Source organism: Tiliqua scincoides, chromosome 4, assembly GCF_035046505.1.
Source record: "Tiliqua scincoides isolate rTilSci1 chromosome 4, rTilSci1.hap2, whole genome shotgun sequence".
In the NCBI taxonomy this organism is placed as follows: domain Eukaryota; kingdom Metazoa; phylum Chordata; class Lepidosauria; order Squamata; family Scincidae; genus Tiliqua; species Tiliqua scincoides.
In genome coordinates this window covers 59,909,198-59,936,414 of record NC_089824.1, presented here as the reverse complement: position 1 = coordinate 59,936,414, position 27,217 = coordinate 59,909,198, and the positions used below count along the sequence as shown (strand labels likewise).

The following is a 27,217-nucleotide window of genomic DNA, read 5'->3' as shown; positions in this document are numbered from 1 at the left end:
CCAACCCTAGGAATGCCCACCACCTGCCCTCCCCCACCCCAAAATGCCTCCCTCCCTCCTCCCCAGACCCCTGCGTCAGCCAAGCTCAGCCGACGCAATTCACTGTACCTGGGGCCAACATTGGCTTGGGGGGGCTGGTGCAAGTGTCAGCGCAAAAGTGCTTTATGGCATTTTTGTAACAATGATGGAGCTCAGGACTGCACCCTATCTGCAGCTCAGGATTGCACCCTTATTCAAACAGTAGCCACCTCAGTTCTTATTGGCTCACAATGAGTTCGGGACAATGTAAATTCTAAAACACAATTGAGAAGATGCCCCTAGACACACAAGGTTGGGGCAGATCTAGGTCTCACTCTAGCATTGTTCCCCAATGTTATTTTCTAAAATTAGTGTTATTCAGTCACATGGAGAAAAACATTGTACCTGTACTTGGAGACAAAATTATAGAGGGAAACCCCACAAAAGCGGGTGGTCCAGCCTCTAACAAATAGGGGCATCAGATGGAGAGCCATGCATTATCTCCTGAGAGCTCTGCAGTCTCTCAATCGTGTGTATTCTACCTTCTAAAAAAAACTACAAGTGGATATAGGGGCAGCCCTGCCATGAGGCAACCTGAAATGATTACAGGGACAGACAACCTTGGATGGGCAACGAATGGACAAGCCCCCAGCCCATCTGTCCACCACCCTTCCCAAGCTGCTGCTTCACTGGGTGCTCCGATCCTCTTCCAACTTGCTAGGAGTAAACTGGAAGACAATCACAGCAGCAGTAGCCCCCTTCAAAGCTGATGTGACTTCAAATCACTGCCCTGCCTCCTTACAAAGCATCAAGTAGGTAGAAAGAAACTATTTGGAGCCCACCCCCTTTTTATTCCCTTTACTTACAGTGCAGTCTGTGGCCTTCCTGCTCTGTGCTGCTTCTGTTTGTAATGAGCATGAGCAAGGGATGTTGGCTTCCCAGCATCTACTGCTCCTGTACATTTCAAACAGAAGTGGTGCTAAGCAGGGAAACTGCATGCTGTGCTGGTAGTAAGTAAAGAGAAGAGGGGATGGGTTATCAGTCCTGTTTCCCTGCCTGCTCCCCCTCCCCCTCATTCATCAGGAGGTGCATGGACTCACAAAAGCAACATGGGGGGAGGTAGTGCAGATGCACATGCCACCACTGAGTGGATATATATGGACCAGTCTCTCCCTTCGCCAAGTTAGGGTCACAATATCTCTGTGATAGGTAAGCCTGAGAGCTCATGGTTGACCCAAAGTTATTCAGAGATCTTCATGACTGAGGATTTGAACAGAAAACCACTCAGACCAATTGCATAATCACTACCCACAGTTCTATACACTCCCCACTGTTATAAAAGGTGTTTTAACAGTATGAGGTCATCCTAATCAGGTCTTTGCAAACTATACAAAAATTTGTCAGAATATACAAATACAATCTTATCATGGAACTTCCAAAGATTTATTTTTGTCAAATTGTATAAAATGTGGAATGAAAATTTCACCATCACGAGGATTCAACCATTTGTTAGCATGACCAATAGAATTTATTAAACATTGTATTTACAGCTATTTACATATGCTTCAATAGATAATTATTAAAATAGACAATGTACAATTTAAAGGGGCATTTGAAAGGGGCATTAGAGGCATTTGAAAGGGGAGGGAAAGAATAGGCTTGTTTTGAGACCACCATGTAAGAGCAAGTTTATAATCTAAGATTTTAAACAAAATACTCTCAGCACAGAAAGTCACAGGCATGGCATTACAGCAGCAGAGCAAGAGGAAATGGCTCTAGAAAGTAGTGGTGCAATCCATTAAGCACTGCTGCAAACTACATGGAAATGGGCACTCATGCAAATTCTTCTGAACGAATGAAGATTGTACAGAAGCAGTGCTTGGTGGATTGGTGGGCCACATGTTGCAATCACTTGGGTACCACACACTAAGGAAAAACTTGCACTGAGCTAGCATGCACCACTGCCCAGTCACAAATCTTAACAATTATGGTGATGAAGCAAGCATCTAAATCAAACACATGCCTTTTAAAAGAAAACTGTCTACAAACTACACATTAAAAAAAAACAACAACTTTGGTCCAATAAAACATTAGACAAAACAAGTTTTACAATTAAAATATCTATTTTTGTATACAGAGTTGAACATTAAATACAAGAATATTTACATTTACACAATATGTATAAAATAAGTTATTTTAAAAAATGAAAACAATATTACATCTTTTTCAAAATGAAAACTGTACAGTTAACCTATAAATTATATACGATGAATAGACTCTCACTTCCCGCATCCCCAGAAACTTATAATTTCTTCCACAGGTTTGTTGTTTTTCTGTAGGAGTTTAATAAAAATCATTGAAGTGAACTTTAAATAACAAGTATTTTTGGTGGCCCCCTTGTAACAGCTGCCAGCGCTGTTAAATTGTCAATGAAAGGCTGTTGTACATAAATAGATTTGTTGGGAAGATAGTTTTTGGGCCTAGACTCTAAAATAAATACCATTTATTACTAAATGGCATGTGCATTTACAATATTGATGAGATTTTATGAAGCATTTTTAAAGAAATATCTGGAGTACTGTAAAAGGCAGTATCCCACATTAGTGCTATATTTTAATACATTTATGCACCACAATCTTAAGCTGTGACAGCCAAGATAGGCTAGTTGTCATATAGGTGTCAATTCAAAGTCATCATTAACATCCACAAGAGGAACATAGAATTCCTGAATTTCATAAATACTGATGGATTTATAAGTTGCAGGATCGAGTTCTTGCAGTTTAAGCTGCCATTCCAGTCTCTGTACAGCATTTAAAGCTGCTGCTTCATGTTGTTGCCTCATCAAAAGACATGTCTATATCAAAATAAACAGATGAATATTCAGTTATTCTCAACTCCTTAACAAGAACACTGTAATGTATTCTCTAAAGCACAGGTGGTCAATTTGGCAGTCCGCAGGCCAATCAAACACATGAAATGATTTTGTCTGGCCATTGAGACTTTACTCTGGTATGCCCAAGCCTACAGAGATTCTTGAGAATCTGAATTCAAAATGGGAAAAATTAGTACAAATGAATGTTAATTTTCAATTGTATTAAGTAGTATTTTCAATATTTTTAAAAAATGCACAAAGTCTATTAAACGTTTTCTAAAACTATGTTTAAATGTATCACCTCCCAAGCAGTGAGATGTGAAAGTGTATGCCCATCTTCTCCCCAGGCTTCCAAGATTAGCTGTTCTTGCTTTAAGAAAAAGGGTAGATATATGTGCACTGGGAGCAGCTAAGTCCTACACAAAACTAATTCAATGTTTTTATACCGCACTTTGCCACAGAAGTCAAACACAGAATCTAAAGGAAGGTGCATAAACATCCTTCTGTATGCACAACAAAATATTATCTGTATTCTGTAGTCCCCAGTGCCAGGAACTCATACTGTATTGGAGGCCTCTCTCAAAAGTTCCCCTAAACTGCCCAAACAACCTGATGGAATGCTTTAGGAAGAGGATTCCTCTGAAGTTTTGCTATATAGACGGAAGCTCTATTGTAGTCTTTGGTCCTGACCTTACAGTTTTCTCAAACCAAGAATGTACATTATCATGTCTAACATAATTGGGATAAACTTTAAATCCTGAGAAATTTGATCATATTTAAGGTTCAAAGATTGAGACTGCAATCCTATGCACACTTCCAAATAAACATGCATAGAATTGTGCTGAAAGTGCCCTGGATTGTTTCCTATTGGTAACAGTTGCATAGCAAGTACGAGATGAGGGAGTGGTCCACCCCAGGTACCAGTCACAAGGGGGTGCCATGTGTTGCCCTCTCCAGCAAAATTTGTTAAAATGTCTGTCCTGGAACACATGCACCTGGCTCATCTCACTCAAGTGCGGCTAATTGGTGCAGGGAGCTCACTTTGCTCTCTCCAGGTCTCTCCTCTCTTACCAGGTCACATATAATGGAGAAATGGAAGAGAAATTGAGAAAAGTGGCGTTCCTGGGGGTCCCCGCGCCGGGGCAACCCCCCATTTTCCGCCCCCACACCTCCTTCTCCACCCCCCACCCGACCCGGAAGTAATTGTGGTGATGTCATCATCACTGCAATTACTTTTGCATAGCTACCTCTTCCGTTCCCCCCTTTTTTTCAAAGGGGGAACAGAGGAGACAGCCAAAGCCCCAACAGAGCCTTCCGCGCCACTTGTAAGCGGAACGGTGGTCTCTACTTGAGTGGTTTGGGGCCACTGGGAGCAGCCCCAGATCACTCCGTCGGGGCTTGGGAAGTGGTGAATGTAAAAGCGGAAGTGGAGCGCTATCGCTCCACTTTCACTGCTGCGGGGAGCCCTAACAAAGGTTCGCACTGGGCTCCCTGCACCCTGGGGAGGCTGCAGGAGGCTTAGGTAAGTGCTCCCAAGCCCCTGCAGCCCCCTGAGTGGCGTGATCCTGGGGATTGCGCCGCTGCCTCCTCCCTGCCTCCAGGCTGCCCCTGCCCCTTAAGGGGGCAGAGGCCAGGGCCCACAGGCTGGGGCGTCGCGACACCCCAGTTTGAAAAGCCCTGAGATAGGGTGATCTGCAAGAACTCGGCCAGGAAATCCATCAGAGTTGCTCCTGCAAAGTTCCTGCACTTGAGGCAATTAACAGAAAGTGTGCATATCCAGTAGGCATGGGAAAACTGTTAGGAGGAGGAGAAAAGAGAGATGTAGGCAGAGGAATTTCTTAGGAGGAGAAGGAACAGGGTGAAGAGGGGGGAAAACCTGGGGTTGGGAAGGATGTAGGCAGATTAGAAGACCCCAGCAGAAGTAGAGGATTTTTGCTCCAAAAGAAAAAGGGTTTTTTTTCTTCCCCCAAAAGGGGTTTTAGAGGAAGGCACATAAAATGGATATATGACATGAGCTGACCATTAGAATGCATTGAACCAGAAAACCCTTGAGCAGGAGTGTCACATGTGCACACATGCAGGAACTTCTGGACTGAGGCACATGAATCTATTTAAGCTTGAATTTGTTATGTTTCAAAGGTGGGGGAGAATCTGACAGGACTTTGATGATGTGCTGCAATTTTCTTATTAAAAAGAATTTTTTGAAAGATTCAGCTGATACATACCTTTAATTTGTCAAATTTATCATCTACATCCTGTAACCATGACATGAACTGCCTTGCATTAAATCGATCTCTAACCGATATTTTACTGTCATCACTCTGTAAAATAAATTAGAAATGATAGTCAGTATTAATTATTTGATCATGGCAATTCTTGATCAATTCTTTGATCATGGCAAGTCATAATTTTATGACCACATCTTCTTTGGGTTTCACTTCAAACAGTGTGTGATCTAGTCCTCTGCTGGAAAACTACCCTCGCATGAAGGATTTCCAGAATCCCCTTCTTCTCCTGCCTATATGCTATTTTAGAGAACAGTACCAATGCTCTGCAGTAAGAGCGCCAGACTGGGATAAGATAGACAAATACAGTTTTCTCATTTCCCTAAAAGCTTGTTGTGCTGTGCTTTCCATTCATGATAGCAAAGCACAGTTCAGGTAAAGGGAAAAGAAGCTAAGGAACTATTGAACTTGTGGAAATTCTATGTACAGAGCTGCTGAGCCTGCACTGGACAGGATCATGCTTGTTTTTTTTGGAGGGAGGGGGCTTACTAGTCAATTTTAAGATGGAAAAACAGATTAACAGGAATGCCCCCTAATCCACGGGGCTTCTGTTTTGAACCCTCTGTGGGAAGCTGAAACCATGACTATGGGCAAATGCCTGTCCCTGCGATCTAGGGGACTGCCCCCTCTCCAGAAGTGAGGGGAGCTCTGCTTCCCTCGCTTCCGAAGGGGCTTTTGCAGCCTCCCCACCCCCATTCCTCCCCCTCCTTCCCCCGTTCCACCCTCCCCTGCTACCTTAATTTCCTTGGTGGGTGGCTGGGGATCCATCCACTGGTGAGGGCAGGAAGGCTCCAGCCTTCCCACCAGCATGCTACTCAGCATGCTGGTGAAATACCTTTTACAGCTGGCACTGACCGCTTTATGGCTGTCAGCACCAGCAAAACACGGGTTCTGCTGCTGCTCAGACCCATTAGGATTCAGTTGTTAAGCTAACAAGATTGTTCTATACTGTTATGTATAATTTTTTAAAAAATCAGAGATTAATTAGCATAGTGACACAAACCAGGTATCATGAAACCCTAGAATCAACCCTCTTTTACCTGGGGGTCCATGGGTGCATTATACACTTCAGCATCCAGTAGGACTGTACATGCACTGAACGGTAAAGTCTGATTAGCTAAAGTTCTCGCTGCTCGATAATGGACACGCAGCACTTCTTGCTCATTGGAAACTATCAGCTTTTCCTAATTAAAAAAAACACACACGTAACACTAATGTATAGTCATACACACATAATATTTAATTAACAAACCCATTTGCTCATCTAACTTCTCATTTCAGATGTACATACTGTAACTGGAGAAGTAATCTTTTCATATCTCTATGAATAAACATGGTGCAATTAAACAGATTTCATACAGAACATTTTGCAAGATTTTGCTTTAGGAAGTTATACAAAACTGAAGTTTATTTTATTAAAAGAGTGACTACATTTCTTGAATGAGAAATTTAAATACAACATGTTGTGTAACTAAAAAGTCAAGCCATGACTCCATTTGGATTTTTGTGTGCAAAAACCTTGCACTAATAACTTAGATGTATATAAGAACTCTTATGAGAACAGAAAGGTAGAATACAACCCAAAGCTTAGACGCTTGGTACAGCACAAAGTTAATTCTAGTGCACCGGTCACGGTAGGCAAGAGTAGTCTAACTGTGCATTAATGTACAGTCTTAGTCCTTTAAAATTATTCACTTCTTGGGTTTGTCAATGTTATAGACCTGTTGTATAAATAGTAAACAACAGCTAAGTATTTATAGTAGTCTTACCCTTTCAATACTATGCTGTAAACGAAGCTTCATTCTTACAACTTCTTGTTGTCTAAAGAGTTCTTTAAGTGGGTCTGACAGTGAAGGAGGTGGTGTGATCTGTGGATAAAATATGAACACTAAATACATAGTATGAGAGAGCATATATTCAATTTGAGGAAAATTTAATGACAAGTGCTTAAAAGTGTCTCTTAAGTCACATATTTCAGTCACAATCATGTAATTCTGTAATGCAGACTATTTCATTCTATAAGCTTCATTCTATAAGAGAGCACAAGGCCCTTTCCATCAACCTGCCTGGCCCACTCACTTTTGAGACTCCAGCAGTAGTCAGCAGCTCCTCCTGGAGGAGGAGGACACATGCCCTAGCCTGTTTTCACAGCTATTCACCTCAGCTATCTGCTGAGGCAGGAGGTCTGGTCTAGAGGGTAGAGCCCCCATTTGCCTGAAGATAACAGCTGAAGGTCACCAGTTCGAGGCCACCTGCACTGTGAACGGCGAGACCTTGAAGCAGCTGACAAGCTGAGCCAAGTTTTTCTATCTGCTCTTTGGCCGCCCTTCAAGCTGAGATATGAAGGATTGTCAGCTTGTGTGGGAGGAAACTGGAGGCCAGAATGTGATACCAGATCATAAAAGGATCCATCTGAAATGTTGTAGTTCTTGAAAGACAGAACCTTCGTCAATTGTAAAAATCCCTATAGAGATTTAGTATAGCCTGCCTGTGTAAACTGCCTTGAAATAAAGTCTGAGGAGAAATCTGAAGACCATGAAAGGCAGTATATAAATACCTATATTATTATTATTATTATTATTATTATTATTATTATTATTATTATTATTATTATTTACATATAGTTTGACCCTTGAAGGAAAGATTATTTCCTTCAAGATATAATAATAATAATCTTTCCTTCAAGGGTCAAACTATATGTGACACTGAAAGCATCACTGTGTTTTTGATTTTTTAAAAGAGCAGCCATACAGCAGCCTGATCGGGATTGCCGTATGGAGGAAGGGATGTTGTTCCCCCCCACACACACTTCATGTCTTGACAAATATCATTCAATTGAAGCTGGTCTTTGCCCTGGAAAGCTCCAACAGAAGTTTTGCCCTTTTGCTATAGCCAAAAAACAGCTCTGGGTCAGGGACAGGGAAGATTTTTTTTTTGTTACTACTGCAATGCAGGAGAAATTTTTAACTCTCCCATGTTGCAATCCCAATTTAATTTGCTACCATATGCCTGACCTTTAACAAGGGCAAAAAAAAAGACAAAAGCACAACACTTTACTTTCCTCCCTAATGTGTCTTGTATTTACTTTTGGATTGTAAGCATGAGGAAAGTTGACTTCTTGGCTCCACAGCAAATTTGACTGGTTAGTTCATTATGATTGTGGAATTCAGGCTCCATTTAGCTATCATTACCTTTCAGGCCTGACCCTCGTCATAGGATAGTTAAAACCTAAGAAATGTCCTGTACCTCAAGATCTGAACAGAAAGGTTACTTTTAACAACGTAGTGCTAGGATGTTGGGAGAAGCCACATCTAGACAATATTTTCTATTCTATTTTTAACATATTGTTACACCCTCAGAATAAAGGACCTGGCAACTCTATGCATAGTCCACAATCTCTTGATTTTCAGAAGTTCTTCTGCCTGCCCCTTCCATTCTTGACAACATTAAAGAGAAACATCTGGTTAGTTCATATCAAAATGTGAAACACGGTTTGATCTCTTCTTCAGCAGCTATTCAGCTTTGTTCTAGGCCCTCTTTCAGAACTTTCCAGTCCACAATCTCACTGCTTTGCCAACATAGCTACTCCTGACTCTGGGAGTTGTGAGTGGTTTTAATTCCATGCAAACTGTTGCCATACAAAACACTGTTGTGAACATTCAAGACTGAAGTTTTCCCAGCTGTCAGAATGTTTACAATATTCCAAGTAATCTTTTTGCCTTTTCATTTTTGTGGCTAGTTTTGCTAACCTGTCTTCAAGCACACCTTATGAATAAAAGACAGTTTAAAGAACTTGCCTATACAAGCAGCATATCCAGCAAAATTAAGATTCAACAACAACAACAACAGTAAAACATGCAAAAGTAAAACATTATTATAGCATGTTCAAATTATGCAAAACAGTAAGAAACAACATCTGGGTCTATGGTTTATACTGGAATTAACTGAGCTGTTTAGAGGCTGGAGGAATACATTATATCTCAAATATGCAGTTACTTACCGTTGGAATGCATATCTTGCTTAAGGGGTTGCCATCTAAGAGATATGATCCATTGAAGGTCACATATTCATCATAATACTGAGGTGCTTGAGGAATAACGCTACATAGTAATTTACGTTTCTCTTCTATTTTCTTCCTTATGTGCAAGAATTCAAAGTATGGATTTGCTCTCTCCGAAAAATATGGCTGAATCTCTTCGAGTTTTAGAGAGTCTACAATAGCTGCCAGAGATTGATGGGTTTTTTCTTTTGCTTGCATCAAAGAGGGATTCACTTGCACAGGCTGAGGAACACGCGAGAGTTTTCTTTTCCGTGGATGATGCGCCTGAGCATCATCTTCCTCTGTTAATCTTATTCTTCCTTTCATAGCAGAAGAAGATTCATTGTCTCTTTCCGATGTCTGGGGGCAACCAGTAAGATTCTGCTTACTTTGGTTAGCAAGCATATTTGCTCTGTTCCTAGTAATTCTTTGAGGAACTTCGTACTGGTCTGCTTTAGAATCTTCCATTGTTTCTTCTATTTCTGATTTAATGGTTGGGCTGTATTTATGTGCTTCATTTAGCAGTGAATGGCTTTCTGAACAAGGTGAAAGGCACTGCTGCAAGTTTTCTTCCATTGAACTGTTTTCCGCAATGTCTACATTAAAAAGTTTTCGGCTATAATCATTTGCTTTCAGTGCCCTGGCATTTAGTTCCTGTAAATCTATGTCATCTTTATTACTAACCATATCAGATGAAAATATATCTTCAGAATGGGCTTTTTCACCATGGATCTGAATATCAATCATGCTACCACCTAGTTCATCAGTTTGTGATGTCTTATAAATGAGTTTACTGACCACAGATGAACTTGCATTAGGATGCAAGCGAGGATCATTTGCAATGAAATCTTTTTCAAAATTTTGTGAAATATCCTGAGTGAAGCTTTCTGGATATACAGTGATAAGCACATCTGCCTTTTTATTGTTCAGTGGAAAGAAAGATTTTTCCATCTTCTTTTTACTGCTAATTTCTACATCTAAGATTGAATTGAGCACTTGAATTGTACTTTGTGGCTGCTTAATAGTCAAAGGCTCTTGACTGCTAATATCTGGCAAGGATGTCTGTTTTGACATATATACTGTATCTGAGACTGGCTGAATCTGAGATGGACAGGATGGCTGGAGAGGCAAAAATGTTGTCAATTCCTGAGATGTGGGATTTGGTAGGTTCTCAGTATGATGAAGAAAAGCTTCATAACTCTTTTGTTCTTTCAGAATTTTATTTTCAGAATTATGTACAGTTGGGACAGTTGCTGTGTCTTGCTCAAAGTTTACATAGTTTGAACAGATGCACTCACTGCTTAATGAGTTAAATCTATCTGAAGGCACATCCCAGGATTTACTTGATAGAGTGATATTATTCTGGCTACTCTGCTGCAAAGGCATATAACTTTCACCTGATGAACTTGATTGAACAGCACTTCTAACAAGTGCATCTGATCCAATATGCTTGTTGCCAGTAGATCTAGCTGGTGATGATGCAGAAGTGGAATACAAATTTGATACACCATTCTGAGGGTCCTTTTCAAGCAAGTTACAGGATGGTGTTTCATGTTTAGGAGAAGTACTATGACTCTGAACTGGAAGCATAGCACTGTGATTATTTTCTTCTGACATTCGGGACTGTTTTGCATTTTCATAAGCAGCTGGCATACTGCATCTTCGTACTTCAACAACTGGCCTACAATCATTTATAACAAATTTAACATCCTCAACAGATGCTGATCTAACATAAGTTGGTGGAAGCCTGTTTAGAAAAGGTGCTTTGTTGCGTTCTGGCAGCTCTGATAAACTGTCAGTCTCATGATGAGCTGGTGATTTGGCACTAGACAAAAACGGTGACTGTGAAAAAGACATTTGAGAGTCAGATCCTTCAAACATAAAGTCTGAGTCGTATTCAGTTATGGGTCTTGGAGGAGTCACTGTAGTATGACAAGAATCCTCTGAGCTAGCTACTGAAATCATGGACACAGATCTGGATGTTAGCCCTGTCTTTTCACTTTCTGATCTGGGAGACCTGCTTAAGGTATTGTCTAGTAATAGTGATGGTTTTCCACCAAATGCTAAATTCTTTATGTCAACAGACTGGGACCTACAACTCGTAGCTTCTTTCAATTGTTTATCCTTCACACAAGCATCTGACAATTCTGAACTTTTTGAACGAATCAGATCTTTATTTTTTAATTCAGGAAGTGATGGTTTTGTTCTGTCTTTCTCTTTTATTTTGGTAAGTTCTGAACAAGATCTATTTTTTAATCTTTCTTTTTCTTTCTGCTTTATTTTTTCTTTGTGTTTTCGATGCCACTGTTCAATTTCCAAGTCTTTAAGACTAAGCATTCTTTCAAAGCTTGTCTGCATCAAATCATCATTTAATAGTCTCTTTTCTTTAGGTCGAGCATCTTTAGGTGCTGGTGGCAGTTTAGACTTCAGCTTTTCCGATTCAGGTTTTAGCTTAAGTAGGTTATTCTGCTGGATTTTATCTTTATGTTTGTCACGTTCTTTGTATCTGTCTATATCTTTATCTTTTTTATCTTTCTCTCTTCCATCTGGAGTTTTCAGCAATTCATCTTTAGGCTTCTCTTTCAAGGACAATGCTTTTTCAGTACATCTCTTCTCTTCTGGTGCATGCTTTATATTTACTATGGCTGAACTGTCCCGCTCTTTGGATTTTTCTTTTTTCTCAGTCTCCTTTTCCTTTTCTTTGTTTCTGCATTTTTCCAGCTTTGAATATTCACTTTCCTTTTCAGAAATCTTGGATTTTCTTTCAGAGCAGAATTTTTCTTTGCATTCTGAGAGGTGTTTATCATTTTTGTCTTTATCATGCTTCTTATCAAGTTTTTCTTTGTTTTTTTCTTTGTCATCAAGCTTTTTAATAGGATTAAGGCTTTTTAATTTATCATTTTCTTTATGAGATTTTTCTGATTGCTTTTCTTTTGTCTTTTCTACAATTTCACTGGCTTCTGATCTATCCTTTTCTGACTTATGTTCATATTTCATTTTTTTCTCTTTGTCTAAATTTTTTCTTTCTATTTTATCAGTAGCAAAGTTCCGCTTTTCTCTATGATCCTTTGTGTTTTTTTCCTGTTTTTCAATGTCTGTTTCTTTCTCTACCAAAAAGACACTTGTGGCTATATCTCTAGCATCTAAGCAAAACGATTCTGTTTCTTTATCTGTGAAAATACCTTCTTTTTCTTCTTTTGTTTTCTCATCGTTTTCTCTTTTATTTTTATCCCTTTCTCTGTCGTCTTTACAATTTCTCTCTTTCTGAAAGTTCTTCTCTTTTACATATTTGTCTTCTTTTATCAGTGCCTTTTCAAATTTTGATTTCTTCTCTGAGGGCTGAGATTCATGGTCAATAGTTGATAAATCTTCTGCCTCATCGCTTTTAAAGAAATTTTCTTTCCAAAATTCTCTATCAAACTCAATATTCCTTTGAACCTCCTTAGAATTCTCCCTGTGCTTATATTTTTCCTTTTCACCATCCTGATCTTTTTTGTGCTTGTCCTTTTCTTTATGTTTTAGTTTATGCTTCTTAAGTATTTTCCCCTCCTTGTCAACTTTTTTCATTATGCATTCAGAGCCTTCAAAGGATGGGCTATTATCTTCCTCTTTAAGTCTAGGACTAGATTTTTCACCAAACTCAGAAGCAAACTCTTTTTGATGTTTACTTTTGTCTTTGTGCTTGCAGGATTTGACGCTGGAACTTTCTAGTAGAAATTCAGAGTCTGTATTATGATCATATCGAACTAGCTCAGATTGTGACGTTACTTCAGAGCCTCCTGGGGATAAACACGTCTTAATATTTTCTTGCTTAAGGGGTGTTGACTGCTTTTCAATTAATCCACATGGATGCTTAGGGGATCTGCCAGCAGTAATATGGAACAAGTGCAATGAAGAATCTTCTTTAGGGCTAAAAGATTTTCTAAAATTATCTTCTTCTCTGCTTTTATCTAAGGATTCTAAAAGAGAGGTACCCAAGTTTGCCATTCTGGAATTTTCTTTTTCTAGTTTTAATTGTTGATTTTCTTTATTTTTGCTCTGATTTTTTAATTTTCTTTTCACCTTTCCTTTTTGTTTATGTTCACTGAAAATATATTCCTTTTTAACCTTTGTTTCAGAATTTGATGTTTCTGTGACAGAACATGGAGGAGAGATGATCTTTTTGTCTTGAAGGATGTCTTCATCTGAACTTTCAGAACTTGAATATAGAACTCTAGAAGGTTTCTGTTTTTTATTTTTAAATGATTTTGGAAAGGTCACCTTTTCCTGTTTTAGAAATAAGTTACTCTGTTCTATTTCAGATTCATCCTCTTTTCTCATGTCTTTTCTAGGTATGTGTCTGTCATCAATCATTTTCTTAACTTCATCTTCAGCATCATCTTTAAACTCGTATTCATCAAGAGCTGATGAAAGTGATGCCTTATTAGGAAGGTGCTTGCTCTCATTGACTAGAGATTCCTTCTCTGTTTCAGAATCCATATTCCCATCTACACTGGAAGGATTTACAGATGGTGCCTCTTCAAGATCTAGTATAGAAAATGAAAAAAAAATTGTTAACAGATAAAATACTCACTATTAATGACAATTATGGAGAAAGTGATATCTCTGTACACATTTTTATTTTCAACTGCAAGTAAATACAGATATGACTTGGATCTCATGGGAAAAAGTTAAGAACTACTTTTATATGGTGTACAACATGTTACTCATGGAAAACATCAAAAATTTGTGGAAGGACATTTGCTGGACTACTGAGAACCTCATAAAGATACTATTACAGATTTCAGGAAAAAACATATATATTATTCACCACGTTAACAATTTGTACTACCCTACTATCTTAGCATCTCTACCTAACACCCCCCCCCCCCCGATTTAATGTTTATAATTTCAGTGGAATCTGCATTTCATTCTGGTAACTACTATAAATGTCACTACAAACACCATTTTTATTAAACATGACTGCTTCCTGAGTTTATGATTTAGACAGTGGTTTCCACACATTTTCAGGTCACTGCCCCTTTGGTTCCATAAATTCATCCCCAGTGTCCCCTACCCTAACTCTATAAAAAGCATTATTCAGCATAGAGGTTTGCACAACATCACCAGTTACTTTTCAGTGGTACTTCCAAAAGGTGGACCATGCAAAGTGGTATGGTGGGGGACAAATGTGGAGAAATGCAGATCTATGTATCTTTGTACTGAATTGTTGTTGAGTGTTTTATGGTCCAATCTTATGAAGCTGCCAGCAGTTCACTAATGAGCAATCTACTGCTGTGATAAGGATGCTAACTCTGACCCAAAGCTGCTCCTGCCTCCTACTGCCTGGAGCACAGGAATGTAGCAAGGATCAAGTTACAGCGTTGTTGCCTGAGTTCCAAATAGTGACATTGAAGATGTGGAGCTACCAAAAAATGCTGAGGCAAGCCCGTCAAAACACAGCATACCAACTGGGTATCATTTTATTAAAACTTGCTTATGGAAGGGCAAAGCTGAGCAAAGGAGGCTGCCACCCTCAATTCATGTATGGTTTCACTGCTGAGCAATGATTATAAAAATATTTTGCCTTAGTCATGTGGACCATATGTTCTGACACCTCCAATATAAGCAGATAGAAACATCACTTCTATCACACTAAGTGCCTCTGGGACCCCAAGTGCCAAGTAAACTGAGAGTTTAGCATCTGGGCGAGGAGAAGGCAAGTAGCCCTCTGAGTTTTGGAGAAGGAGAGGAGGAAGACGACAAGAGGGTAAGTGTACTCTTTCTAACTCTTTGTCTTTCTAAATCCCTGTCTTCTAACCTTAACTTTAACTTTAAATCAACCTTAAAGCAAAATTGAAAGTTAGCACCTAAGGGAGGTACGTAGGTCTACTCTGAGCAGGAGCAAAGTCCTACTCGTGAGTAAGAGCCCAAGGGTCAGGCACTTAAATCAAAGTTGAAAGATAGCTGCACCTAAAGTAGCACCTAATCGAAGGAAGGGAGGAGGATAAAGTGGAAAGCAGGTTTTTCTACTTTGATTTAAATTAATCCTATACTTAACCCAAGTTAAAATTAATCTAAGTTAGAACATAGCCTAAACAGTTCAGTAAATTGGGACACAGGATCTAGAAAGCAATAAATAATTAAACAAACTCAAATAAAAACTAGCTTGAGGTTACAAAACAGTCCAGCCTAAGAGAACAGAACTAGGAGGGAAAGAACCTAGTAAGGGGCAATTCCCAACCATCCAGGCATAGTCCATTTTAGAATTTCAGCATCACCACCTTAGGAGGTGATAAGAGCCCCATTAGGCTAATCCAAGCACTCCATTCAGGAGCCTGCAGAATAGGTTACGCCCATCAGCAGCCTTTTGTCTTCCTGAGCTTTTGTAAACTCACCTGGGAGACGGTGGTGTAGGGAGGAGGGGTTTAGATTCGTTAGGCACTGGGGAACGTTTTGGGACAAGCGGGGCCTGTACAAGAGGGATGGGCTCCACTTGAACCAGAATGGAACCAGACTGCTGGCGCATAACATTAAAAAGGTGGCAGAGCAGCTTTTAAACTGATCCCTGGGGGAAGGCCGACAGGAGCCGAGGGGCATCCGGTTCGGGACTCCTCATCCCTATGGGATGAGGATGGGGAGGTTAGAGAACAACAAGACAAAGGCAGAGTAGGAGAAGAAATTGGAAAAGGTAGCGTGATGGGATGTGATAGACGGTTTGGCACACTGAGAGGATGCGGGGACAAAGGAGCGAATAAGCAGCCCATCCTAGGGCATTCCGTGTACAAATGCTTTTATGCGAATGCCCGAAGTCTACGAGCAAAGGTGGGAGAACTGGAATGTCTGGTGACAAGGGAAAACATTGACATAGTGGGCATAATGGAAACCTGGTGGAATGCGGAGAATCAGTGGGATACCGCAATCCCGGGCTATAAACTCTACAGGAGGGACAGGCAGGGGCGTGTTGGAGGTGGGGTGACCCTTTATGTTAAGGAAGGGATAGAATCCAGCAAAGTAGAGATTGAAGGTGGGTCCGACTCCACCGTAGAATCTCTGTGGGTTAAATTACCAGGCTTGTGCAGCGATGTAATACTGGGGGCGTGCTATCGTCCTCCAGACCAGAAATCGGATGGGGACCTTGAAATGAGGAAACAGATCAGGGAGGTGACAAGGAGGGACAGGGTTGTAATCATGGGGGACTTCAATTATCCTCATATTGACTGGGTCAATTTGTGTTCTGGTCACGATAAGGAAACCGGATTTCTTGACGTGCTAAATGACTGTGGCTTAGAGCAGCTAGTCACAGAGTCCACCAGAGGACAGGTGACCCTGGATTTAATATTGTGCGGTACGCAGGACCTGGTTAGAGATGTAAACGTTACTGAGCCATTGGGGAACAGTGATCATGCTGCAATCCGTTTTGACATGCACATTGGGGGAAGAATACCAGGCAAATCTCTAACAAAAACCCTTGACTTCCGACGGGCAGACTTCCCCCAAATGAGGAGGCTGGTTAGAAGGAGGTTGAAAGGGAGGGTAAAAAGAGTCCAATCTCTCCAGAGTGCATGGAGGCTGCTTAAAACAACAGTAATAGAGGCCCAGCAGAGGTGTATACCGCAAAGAAAGAAGGGTTCGACTAAATCCAGGAGGGTGCCAGCATGGCTAACCAGCCAAGTTAGAGAGGCTGTGAAGGGCAAGGAAGCTTCCTTCCGTAAATGGAAGTCTTGCCCTAATGAGGAGAATAAAAAGGAACATAAACTGTGGCAAAAGAAATGTAAGAAGGTGATACGGGAGGCCAATCGAGACTATGAGGAACGCATGGCCAGCAACATTAAGGGGAATAATAAAAGCTTCTTCAAATATGTTAGAAGCAGGAAAGCCGCCAGAGAAGCGGTTGGCCCTCTGGATGGTGAGGGAGGGAAAGGGGAGATAAAAGGAGACTTAAAGATGGCAGAGAAATTAAATGAGTTCTTTGCATCTGTCTTCACGGCAGAAGACCTCAGGCAGATACCGCTGCCCGAATGGCCCCTCCTGACCGAGGAGTTAAGTCACATAGAGGTTAAAAGAGAAGATGTTTCAGACCTCATTGATAAATTAAAGATCAATAAGTCACCGGGCCCTGATGGCATCCACCCAAGAGTTATTAAGGAATTGAAGAATGAAGTTGCAGATCTCTTGACTAAGATATGCAACTTGTCCCTCAAAACGGCCACGGTGCCAGAAGATTGGAGGATGGCAAATGTCACGCCTATCTTTAAAAAGGGAAAGAGGGGGGACCCGGGAAACTATAGGCCGGTCAGCCTAACATCTATACCGGGTAAGATGGTGGAATGCCTCATCAAAGATAGGATCTCAAAACACGTAGACAAACAGGCCTTGCTGAGGGAGAATCAGCATGGCTTCTGTAAGGGTAAGTCTTGCCTCACAAACCTTATAGAATTCTTTGAAAAGGTCAACAGGCATGTGGATGCGGGAGAACCCGTGGATATTATATATCTGGACTTTCAGAAGGCGTTTGACACGGTCCCCCACCAAAGGCTACTGAAAAAACTCCACAGTCAGGGAATTAGAGGACAGGTTCTCTCATGGACTGAGAACTGGTTGGAGGCCAGGAAGCAGAGAGTGGGTGTCAATGGGCAATTTTCACAATGGAGAGAAGTGAAAAGCGGTGTGCCCCAAGGATCTGTCCTGGGACCGGTGCTTTTCAACCACTTCACAAATGACCTGGAGACAGGGGTGAGCAGTGAGGTTGCAAAGTTTGCAGATGACACCAAACTTTTCCGAGTGGTGAAGACCAGAAGTGATTGTGAGGAGCTCCAGAAGGATCTCTCCAGACTGGCAGAATGGGCAGCAAAATGGCAGATGCGCTTCAATGTCAGTAAGTGTAAAGTCATGCACATTGGGGCAAAAAATCAAAACTTTAGATATAGGCTGATGGGTTCTGAGCTGTCTGTGACAGATCGGGAGAGAGATCTGGGGGTGGTGGTGGACAGGTCGATGAAAGTGCCGACCCAATGTGCGGCGGCAGTGAAGAAGGCCAATTCTATGCTTGGGATCATTAGGAAGGGTATTGAGAACAAAACGGCTAGTATTATAATGCCGTTGTACAAATCTATGGTAAGGCCACACCTGGAGTATTGTGTCCAGTTCTGGTTGCCGCATCTCAAAAAAGACATAGTGGAAATGGAAAAGGTGCAAAAGAGAGCAACTAAGATGATTACTGGGCTGGGGCACCTTCCTTATGAGGAAAGGCTACGGCGTCTGGGCCTCTTCAGCCTAGAAAAGAGACGCCTGAGGGGGGACATGATTGAGACATACAAAATTATGCAGGGGATGGACAGAGTGGATAGGGAGAAGCTCTTTACACTCTCACATAATACCAGAACCAGGGGACATCCACTAAAATTGAGTGTTGGGAGAGTTAGAACAGACAAAAGAAAATATTTCTTTACTCAGTGTGTGGTTGGTCTGTGGAACTCCTTGCCACAGGATGTGGTGATGGCGTCTAGCCTAGACGCCTTTAAAAGGGAATTGGACAAGTTTCTGGAGGAAAAATCCATTATGGGGTACAAGCCATGATGTGTATGCGCAACCTCCTGATTTTAGAAATGGGTTATGTCAGAATGCCAGATGCAAGGGAGGGCACCAGGATGAGGTCTCTTGTTATCTGGTGTGCTTCCTGGGGCATTTGGTGGGCCGCTGTGAGATACAGGAAGCTGGACTAGATGGGCCTATGGCCTGATCCAGTGGGGCTGTTCTTATGTTCTTATCAGTGATCTGCACAGTATGCCTGGATCCCACAATATGCCTGGCTCCAGGCACAGTATGCCTGGCTCACTTACCAGCAAAGTATCACACATGCCTGTTTTCCCTGCCTACCATGGCTGAACAGCCTCCAGGACACTGTTCTAGATTACAGGGCATGTTGCCATAGTCTCACCACCTCTAATGCTTTCCTGTCACCCCATTTCCTCTTAGTGCCCCCTCCCACTCCCTCAGGGTGAGCACTGCTCCCTCAACAGGCAATACTGCCCACTTTGGGTTATTTAAACAAATAACCCTTACATCTGACTTGGTAACTATGATATTCTATTTTAACTGCCAGGAAGGTGACTGTATCATATGTCACCAAACTATGCTTTGAGACTGCAAGCACTTTCCACGAATAGAATTCCATGGTCCTTCTGGAATGTGCAGAATTTTGGAACTGGTGTATGCAGGGGCGCGCACACGTGCGCAGACATTTTTAGCAAAATGAAAGCATCCAGAAGTTGCAATTTTTCTCTTACCTGAACCACCATCTTCATCATCAGAAATAGGAACTTCCCTTTTCAGTAACAATTCTAGTTCCTCTGTTTCTGCCACATCCACTGGTCTCTCTCCATGTTTATTGGCTTGAAATGGATTTCCACCATGTCGGAGCAGCAACTTCACAATCTGCAGCATTTGGTAAAAAATTTGGTTTTCTATTTATTAGAGCTAATCATATACAGATAGTACACAGAGAAAGATCTGCCAGGAGGTGACAAAACTGAAAGTCTGTTGTTCACAAAGGAAGAAGAGTGACACAAACCTTAAAAATAAAAGGTTTTTAAATAAAACGCAGGGACCTGTTTTTTATTTCCTCACTCTGTAAAGTGACCCCTGCTAACTGGGTAAGAGGCACTTTCTTCAAGTGGGTGCTCCTCTTTTTAGCAGAGGGAGAGTAACTGGCCCACCTCAGCCCAGCAGTGTCTTTTCTAGTGGCTGTCTGCTGGTGTTCTTTTGCATCTTTTTTGATTGTGAGCCCTTTTGGGACAGGGAGCCATTAGTTATTTGATTTTTCTCTGTAAACCACTTTGTGAAAAGTGCTATATAAATACTTTTAATAATAATAGTAACGATAATAATAACAATAATAATAATGTTATGTACATGGAAGGCACTATATAAACAAACAAACAAACAAACAAATAAATAAATAAGGGCCCAATTCTGAAGCCGGCGGTGCCCAGTGCTCCAGTGGTGCCAAAATGGAGATCGCAGGATCCTGTGGGCACTGCAGCTACAGCCAGGGTCTCCTCGGGGAAAGAGAGTGTTCACTCCCTTCATCTGGGCAGACAGTAGCCAGCAGCAATGGGGCTCCTTGGCTCTGTGCCTGTGTTTTTTTACAAATGCAGAGTAAAGGGTGCCATGTCAAGCCACGCAGCTCGCAGGGGGGTTCAGGATGCTGTGGCAGATGCTGCTACCATCTCTACCCCCTCATGGGCCCAATCCTCCTCATCTCCCATCCAGTTCCACCCTCCCCACACCTTCCCCCATCCTCCCCCATCCCAAAAAGCTGTGCTGCCACCCAGCGGTCTCGCTTACCACCAGCAGCATCACGGCATCCTTTTTGTGCTAATGAGGCTCAGCGCCAGTGCTCACTCCTTGCCAGGCACTACAAATGTGCTTTATGGCACATTCATGACACCCAGAGCCTGCTCAGCGCTGGCTTTAGGATTGGGCTATTAGTCAAGATATTGGTGCTGCAATTCACACACCACTTCATTTGGATTGAACAGTCCAGGGATTTCATTCTAATTTTTCCAAAGTAATTTACTGATTGTAGACAAAGTAAGATCAAACATTAAGCATCACTAAGAGTTGAAACACTTTGAACATATGATTCTTTAATAATATCTAGACTACCTAGACTGGATAGGTTTGATGATCAAAATGTAGCTTTGATCATCAAACCTATCCAGGAATTTTATTTACAGTATTTTGCATAAATGGTACATACTTTTCTATGTCCACTACTTGCAGAATCATGGAGTGGTGTATCATCATCTAGCCCTTGAGTGTTTACATCTGCCCCCGCTGCTATCAAGACTTTAGCAACATCATAATAGCCAGCGTTGCAAGCTTCATGGAGTGGTGTCCAACCTATTGTAAAAGAAATAAGATCATATTGCTTTATTATTTTAAAATAATATTGTTCAGCAACAGACTTGCAGTATTGCATAAAAATAAATGCAGCAAAACATGAAATTATTAAAGCCCTAGAAGCCTTTTACTTAAAAAATACAATATATTAATAGTTACCTTGAGGGTTTTTTGTTTTTTTTTACACCTCACAGATGATACAGCTTTTAATTATTTTGGAAAGACTGAGAGAAATTTTAAATTTAATGTGACATTTTTTCTGTGCCTGCTGGCAGAGGCACAACTCATAATATCACAGATTTAAAAGAAATATATTGCTGTGCGAATTGACAGACTGTTTCAGTTTCATGAAATGCTGAGGCCCTGTGACATATATCAATATCAGCTACAACTCCAGGGCCCAGTTCAGGAATACAATACTTCTGCACCACTACTCTTAGCCTTCACACAAGACAGCCTGAGGACTTACAGCAAGAGCTGTAAGGGATCTTGGACGTCATCTAGTCTTCCACCCACTTTTCTAGAATGTATCCCTTTTCACTCTTGTCACTTCTATAGGGGGGAACCCATATCTGCAGATCCTGTATCGGTGTTTTCATTTATTCGCAGATTGGGTCCACGGGGCCTCCTGGGCACACCCTCTCGAGAGGTGAGGAAAGCTCTAATCCCCTCACCTCTGGAGGGTCTTCTGAGTCCAGTAGAAGAGCCCTCTGGGGCTTCCCCAGCCCCCCTAAGGCCTTTTATAGGTATGAAAATGTCACTTCCATTTTATAGCCAAAAACTGGAAGTGACTTTCACAGCCAGAAATTGTCATTCTGAGACCAGCAGAGGCTGTGGGCAGATGTGTGTGGTTTCTGCTGGGCTCAGAAGATCCTCCAGAGGTGAGGGAAGCCGAGTGGATGGGGAAGGTGTTCCCATGCATCTGTGGTTTCACTTAACCACTGGGGGTTCCAGAATGGAACGTCCGCGGATACAGGACTTTGAGAGGGAAGTATGCATTCTCATCTCATGTATGCAGTAGGGGTAGAGGCTGCACGTGGAAATTTTTCAGAAGTCACTTCTGGTTTTACCAGGGAGAGGGTTCCCAGGCCTCAGAATGCCTTAAAAGCTATAAAAATGTGACTTCTAGTTTCCTGAGGGAAACCAGAAGTAACATTTTTTAGCACTATGGGGCCATTTTGAAGCTCTCAGAGACCACAGTTGGATGTGTGCAGCCTCTGCGGACTTCAGAAAGTCCTCCGGAGGCAGCCTGCGCTCTGGAACAGCTCAGCTCCAGTAGCCTTCAGAGGGTTCAGGTTGGGCCAAGTCTGGCTCAATGCGGGTCTGGGGAACCTGTGCTAGCCAGACCCATGGATATAAAACCCATGGATATATCGGCTCAACCTGTATTGAAATAATCCATACAAATTACCATGTGAAGAAACGTGCCTGTTGAGCACGCAAAAGTAATGCCAACATTTTTAACTCTTCAGAACTGAGCATTGTTCTATAATAATGAACATTCAGTTATTCAGGATTTGTATTTTCCAAGTCAGGAGTCGCCAAACTATGGCCTGGGGGTCACATCTGGACCTCCACAAGATTTTATCCAGCCCTCAGAAATATTTTCATTGCTAATTTCTTTTTGCTAACATTTGACATTTTACTCATTATATATCATTTCTCAGTTTAAGGAAGACATTTTTTCTTTGTAATTGTCACATTTCTCTTTTGTTCCAAATCATATCATGCTTACAAAAAAGTTCCAAGTAAAACTCATTCGTTCATTTATAAAATTTGAGTTTTTTTGGCCCACAAAAATGTGAAAAATATACGACACGGCCCTCATACTGAGAAGTTTGAAGATTCCAGTTCCAAGCACATCAGATAATGGCCAATCTGCTCTTAATGACAATACATAGTAATGCCTTTAATGAGTTGTGCTGATGTCTTGTCTTACAATATATGTTCCTCTAATTTGGGTTTTAGATTCATTCAACCACATGATCTTAATCAACACTTTCCTTACAGTTATTGGGGGAAAAAATGAAATGACTTGATAGTTCAAAGAACACTGAAACAAAAATAAATCAATACTATGAATATTGGTTTATATCAGGGGTCTCCAAACCCCGGCCTGGAGGCCAAATGCGGCCCGTGGCAAGCCTCTATCCAGTCCGTGGCCATCCTCTTGTCCCCTGAAAGCCTCTAGCCCATTTGGCCAAACATGACTGGAACTATGCTCTGGTTGCGTCTGGAGGGTGTTCAAGGGCCAGAGAGGTTGAATGAATGAGCCATTCATTCATTTATTCACTCATCTAAGTTCCATCACTAATTTATTTAAATAAATTTTATATTTAAATTTTTTTTTCTGGCCCTCAACACCATGCCAGATATTTGATGCGGCCCACTGGCCAAAAAGTTTGGAGACCCCTGGTTTATATGGATCACTGCCTTGTCGTGGCGAAGGGGCTTGAGTAACTCAATGAGGCTATGAGCTATGCCATGTAGGGACACCCAAGATGGACAGGTCATACTGGAGAGATCTGACTAAACGTGATCCACTGGAGAAGGAAATGGCAACCCACTCCAGCATCCTTACCAAGAAAACCTTATGGACAAGTATCAAAAGACTAAAAGACATGATGCTGGAAGATGAGCCCCTCAAGTCAGAAGGTGTCCAATATGCTACAGGGGAAGAGCGGAAGACAATTATAAGTAGCCCCAGGAAGAATGAAGGAGCTGGATCAAAACCGAAAGGTCGCTCAGCTGTGGATGCGTCTGGAAGTGAAAGTCCGATGCTGTAAAGAACAATATTGCATAGTATCCTGGAATGTAAGATCTATTAATCAAGGTAAGCTGGATGTGATCAAACGTGAGATGGGCAAGACTGAATATCAACATCTTGGAAATCACTGAACTAAAATGGACAGGAATGGGCAAATTTAACTCAGATGAACATTATATTTACTACTGTGGACAAGAATCCCATAGAAGAAATGGAGTAGCCCTTATAATGAACAGAAGAATGGGAAAAGCAGTGCTGGGGTACAATCTCAAAAACAACAATGATTTCAGTTCAAATTCAAGGCAAACCTTTTAGCCCCACAGTAATTCAAGTCTATGTCCTGACCACTGACGCTGAAGTGGATGAAGTTAACCGATTTTATGAAAGCTTTCAACACCTTTTAGAACACACACCAAAAAAAGATGTCCTTCTTATTACAGGGGATTGGAATGCTAAAATAGGAAGTCAAGAGGTATTAGAAATAACAGGCAAGTTTGGCCTTCGAATACAAAACGAAGCAGGACAAAGGCTAATAGAGTTTTGCCAAGAGAACCAAGCAGCAACTCTACACATAGACATCACCAGATGGTCTACACCGAAATCAGACTGATTATGCTCTCTGCAGCCAAAGATTGAGAAACTCTATACAGTCAGCAAAAACAAGACCTGGAGCTGACTGTGGCTCAGATCATGAGCTTCTCATTGCAAAATTCAGGCTTAAACTGAAGAAATAGGGAAAAACATTAGGCAATTCAGGTATGACCTAAATCATATTCCATATGAATACACAGTGGAGGTGATGAATAGATTTAAAGGTTTAGATTTGATAGACAGAGTGCCTGAAGAACTATGGACACAGGCTTGTAACAGGAGGTGACAACTAGAACCATCCCTAAGAAAAAGAAATGCAAAAGGGCAAAATGGCTAAAGAAGCCTTACAAATTGCTGAGGAAAGAAAGAAAGCAAAAGGCAAGGGAGAAAGGGAAAGATATATCCAACTGAATGCAGATTTCCAGAGAATAGAAAAGAGAAATAAGAAGGCCTTCTTAAATGATCAATGCAAAGAAATAGAGGAAAACAATAGAAGGAGAAAGGCGAAAGATCTCTTCAAGAAAATTGGAGATATCACAGGAACATTTCATGAAATGATGGGCATGATAAAGGACAAGAATTGCAGGGACCTAACGGAAGCAGATGAGTTTAAGAGATGGCAAGAATACAGAGAAACTGTACAATAAAGATCTTAATGACTCTGATAACCTTTATGATGTGATCGCTGAACTTGAACCAGACATCCTGGAGTGCGAAGTTAAGTGGGCCCTAGGAAACATCACTAATAACAAAGCTAGCGAAGGTGACAGTATTCCAGGTGAGCTCCTTAAAAGTTTAAAAGATGATGCTGTTAAGTGCTGCACTCAATATACCAGAAAATTTGGAAAACTCAACAGTAGCCTCGGGATTGGAAAAGATCGGTTTACGTTCCAATGACAAAGAAAGGCAATGCCAAAGTATGTTCAAACTACTGCACAATTGTACTTATTTCACATGCTAGCAAGGTTATGTTCAAGTCAGGCTTCAGCAGCATGTGAAATAAGAATTACTAGAAGTACAAGGCAGAAGAACTAGAGATCAAGTTGCCAACATTCACTGAATGCAAAGCAAGGATGCAAGCAGCAACATTCATTGGATGCAAAGCACTGGATGCAAGAAAGCAAGGGAGTTCCAGAAAAACATATACTACTGCTTCATCGACTATGCTAAAGCTGTGACTGTGTGGATCACAACAAATTGTGGCAACTTCTTAAAGAGATGGGAGTACCAAACCACCTTATCTGTCTCCTAAGAAATCTGTACGTATGTCAAGAAGCAACCATTAGAATCGGATATGGAACAAATGATTGATTTAAAATTGGGAAAGGAGTTTGACAAGGCTGTGTATTGTCACCCTGCTTATTTAATGTATATGCAGAGTATATCATGTGAAAGGCTGAACTAGATGAATCACAAGCTGGAATTAAGATCGCCAGGAGAAATATCAACAACATCAGAAATGCAGACAATACAACTCTAACAGCAGAAAGTGAGGAGGAACTAAAGAACTTTTGATGAGGGTCAAAGAGGAAAGTGTAAAATGTGGCTTGAAATAACATTAAAAAAAAACTAAGATCATAGTATCTGGTCCCATCACCTCATGGCACATAGAAGGGGAAGAAATGGAAGCCGTGACAGAGTTTATCTTCTTGGGCTCCAAGATCACTGCAGACAGAGATTGCAGCCATGAAATTAAAAGATGCTTGCTTCTTGGGCAGAAAGCTATAGACAGCTTAATTAAAAGCCTAGACATCACCTTGTCGACAAAGGTCCATATAGTTGAAGAAAGGCAAAACACACGTACGTTTATGAAGAATATATTTGGTTTTCTGAAATGTTTGCAACAAGCTATTTATTCCCAGTGGTAATCCCAGTGTAATCCACTTTATGTTATACAGCGCAACTGTTTTCCTTTTCCAGTGTTTTGGCTATAACTTTTGATAGAACAGAGCTATTTCAACACTGTTTCATTGCATTTTGCATGAAATTATGCATTGAATGATACATATAACATACTGGTTTTGAAAATACCAAGATTTTAAAAATTGAGAGGTGGCCTCTGACACCCCTGTGTAGCTTGGCACCTGAGGCCCCCCATTTGTATGCCACTGCTTACTTCACCTAAAGCCCAATCCTATCCAACTTTCCAGCACTGAAACTGCAGTACAAAGTAAGGGAACAAACATTATCTTATCTTGAGGAGGCCTCCGTGATTGCTGCCCCACTACAGGATGCAGCGCATACCCCATTGACACAGCTGCATCAGCCCTGGAAAGTTGTTTAGGATTGAGCCCCTAAATTCATACAGGATCCAGGTACAAATCTACCACACTTTTTTTTTTAACATGTTAAAGTGAAATTTGGAGTACAGTTTGATGCATTATAATAAATTCAGACTAGACAGTCTTAAATAAATTGACTACGCGTCAAACTTACCAGCAAAATCTTTTACATTCACATTTGCCCCTAGACTGATTAACTCTTTAACTTGTTTAATATCTCCTCTAATGGCTGCTGTATGTAAAGGTGTTTCCCCTCGTTCATTTCTCTTGTTAACTTTGTCTTGTCGTCGTGATGAAGAACTTGGTGTTCTCTTTTGTGCTGGTGGTGTTTGTAAAGGATGATTTAGGTTGGGATCTACAAAATAAATTTTAAGACATGAAGTAAAATATTTTTACCCTAGTAAAGGACTTGATTGACTACAACCTTTTTACCATGTCACAGTGGCGTAGCTAGGTTATTTGAAACCCAGGGCCCAT

At 41.1% G+C, this 27,217-nt stretch overlaps 1 protein-coding gene across 5 annotated transcripts in view; it reads right to left on the bottom strand.

Annotated features, from left to right (window-relative positions):
• Positions 1–1,475: 1,475 nt before the first annotated feature.
• The window catches only part of ANKRD12 (ankyrin repeat domain 12), a 79,777-nt gene continuing 54,035 nt past the window's right edge, over positions 1,476–27,217 (bottom strand). For all 5 annotated transcript variants that reach the window (XM_066623891.1, XM_066623887.1, XM_066623889.1 and 2 more), the window contains 8 exons: positions 26,895–27,095; positions 20,958–21,100; positions 19,483–19,630; positions 9,176–13,740; positions 6,945–7,043; positions 6,216–6,359; positions 5,116–5,211; positions 1,476–2,872 (listed from right to left, as the gene is read on the bottom strand). In XM_066623891.1, the coding sequence (XP_066479988.1) occupies positions 2,687–2,872; positions 5,116–5,211; positions 6,216–6,359; positions 6,945–7,043; positions 9,176–13,740; positions 19,483–19,630; positions 20,958–21,100; positions 26,895–27,095 (5,582 nt within the window). In that variant the 3' untranslated portion in view covers positions 1,476–2,686. The remainder of the gene's footprint in view (positions 2,873–5,115; positions 5,212–6,215; positions 6,360–6,944; positions 7,044–9,175; positions 13,741–19,482; positions 19,631–20,957; positions 21,101–26,894; positions 27,096–27,217) is intronic.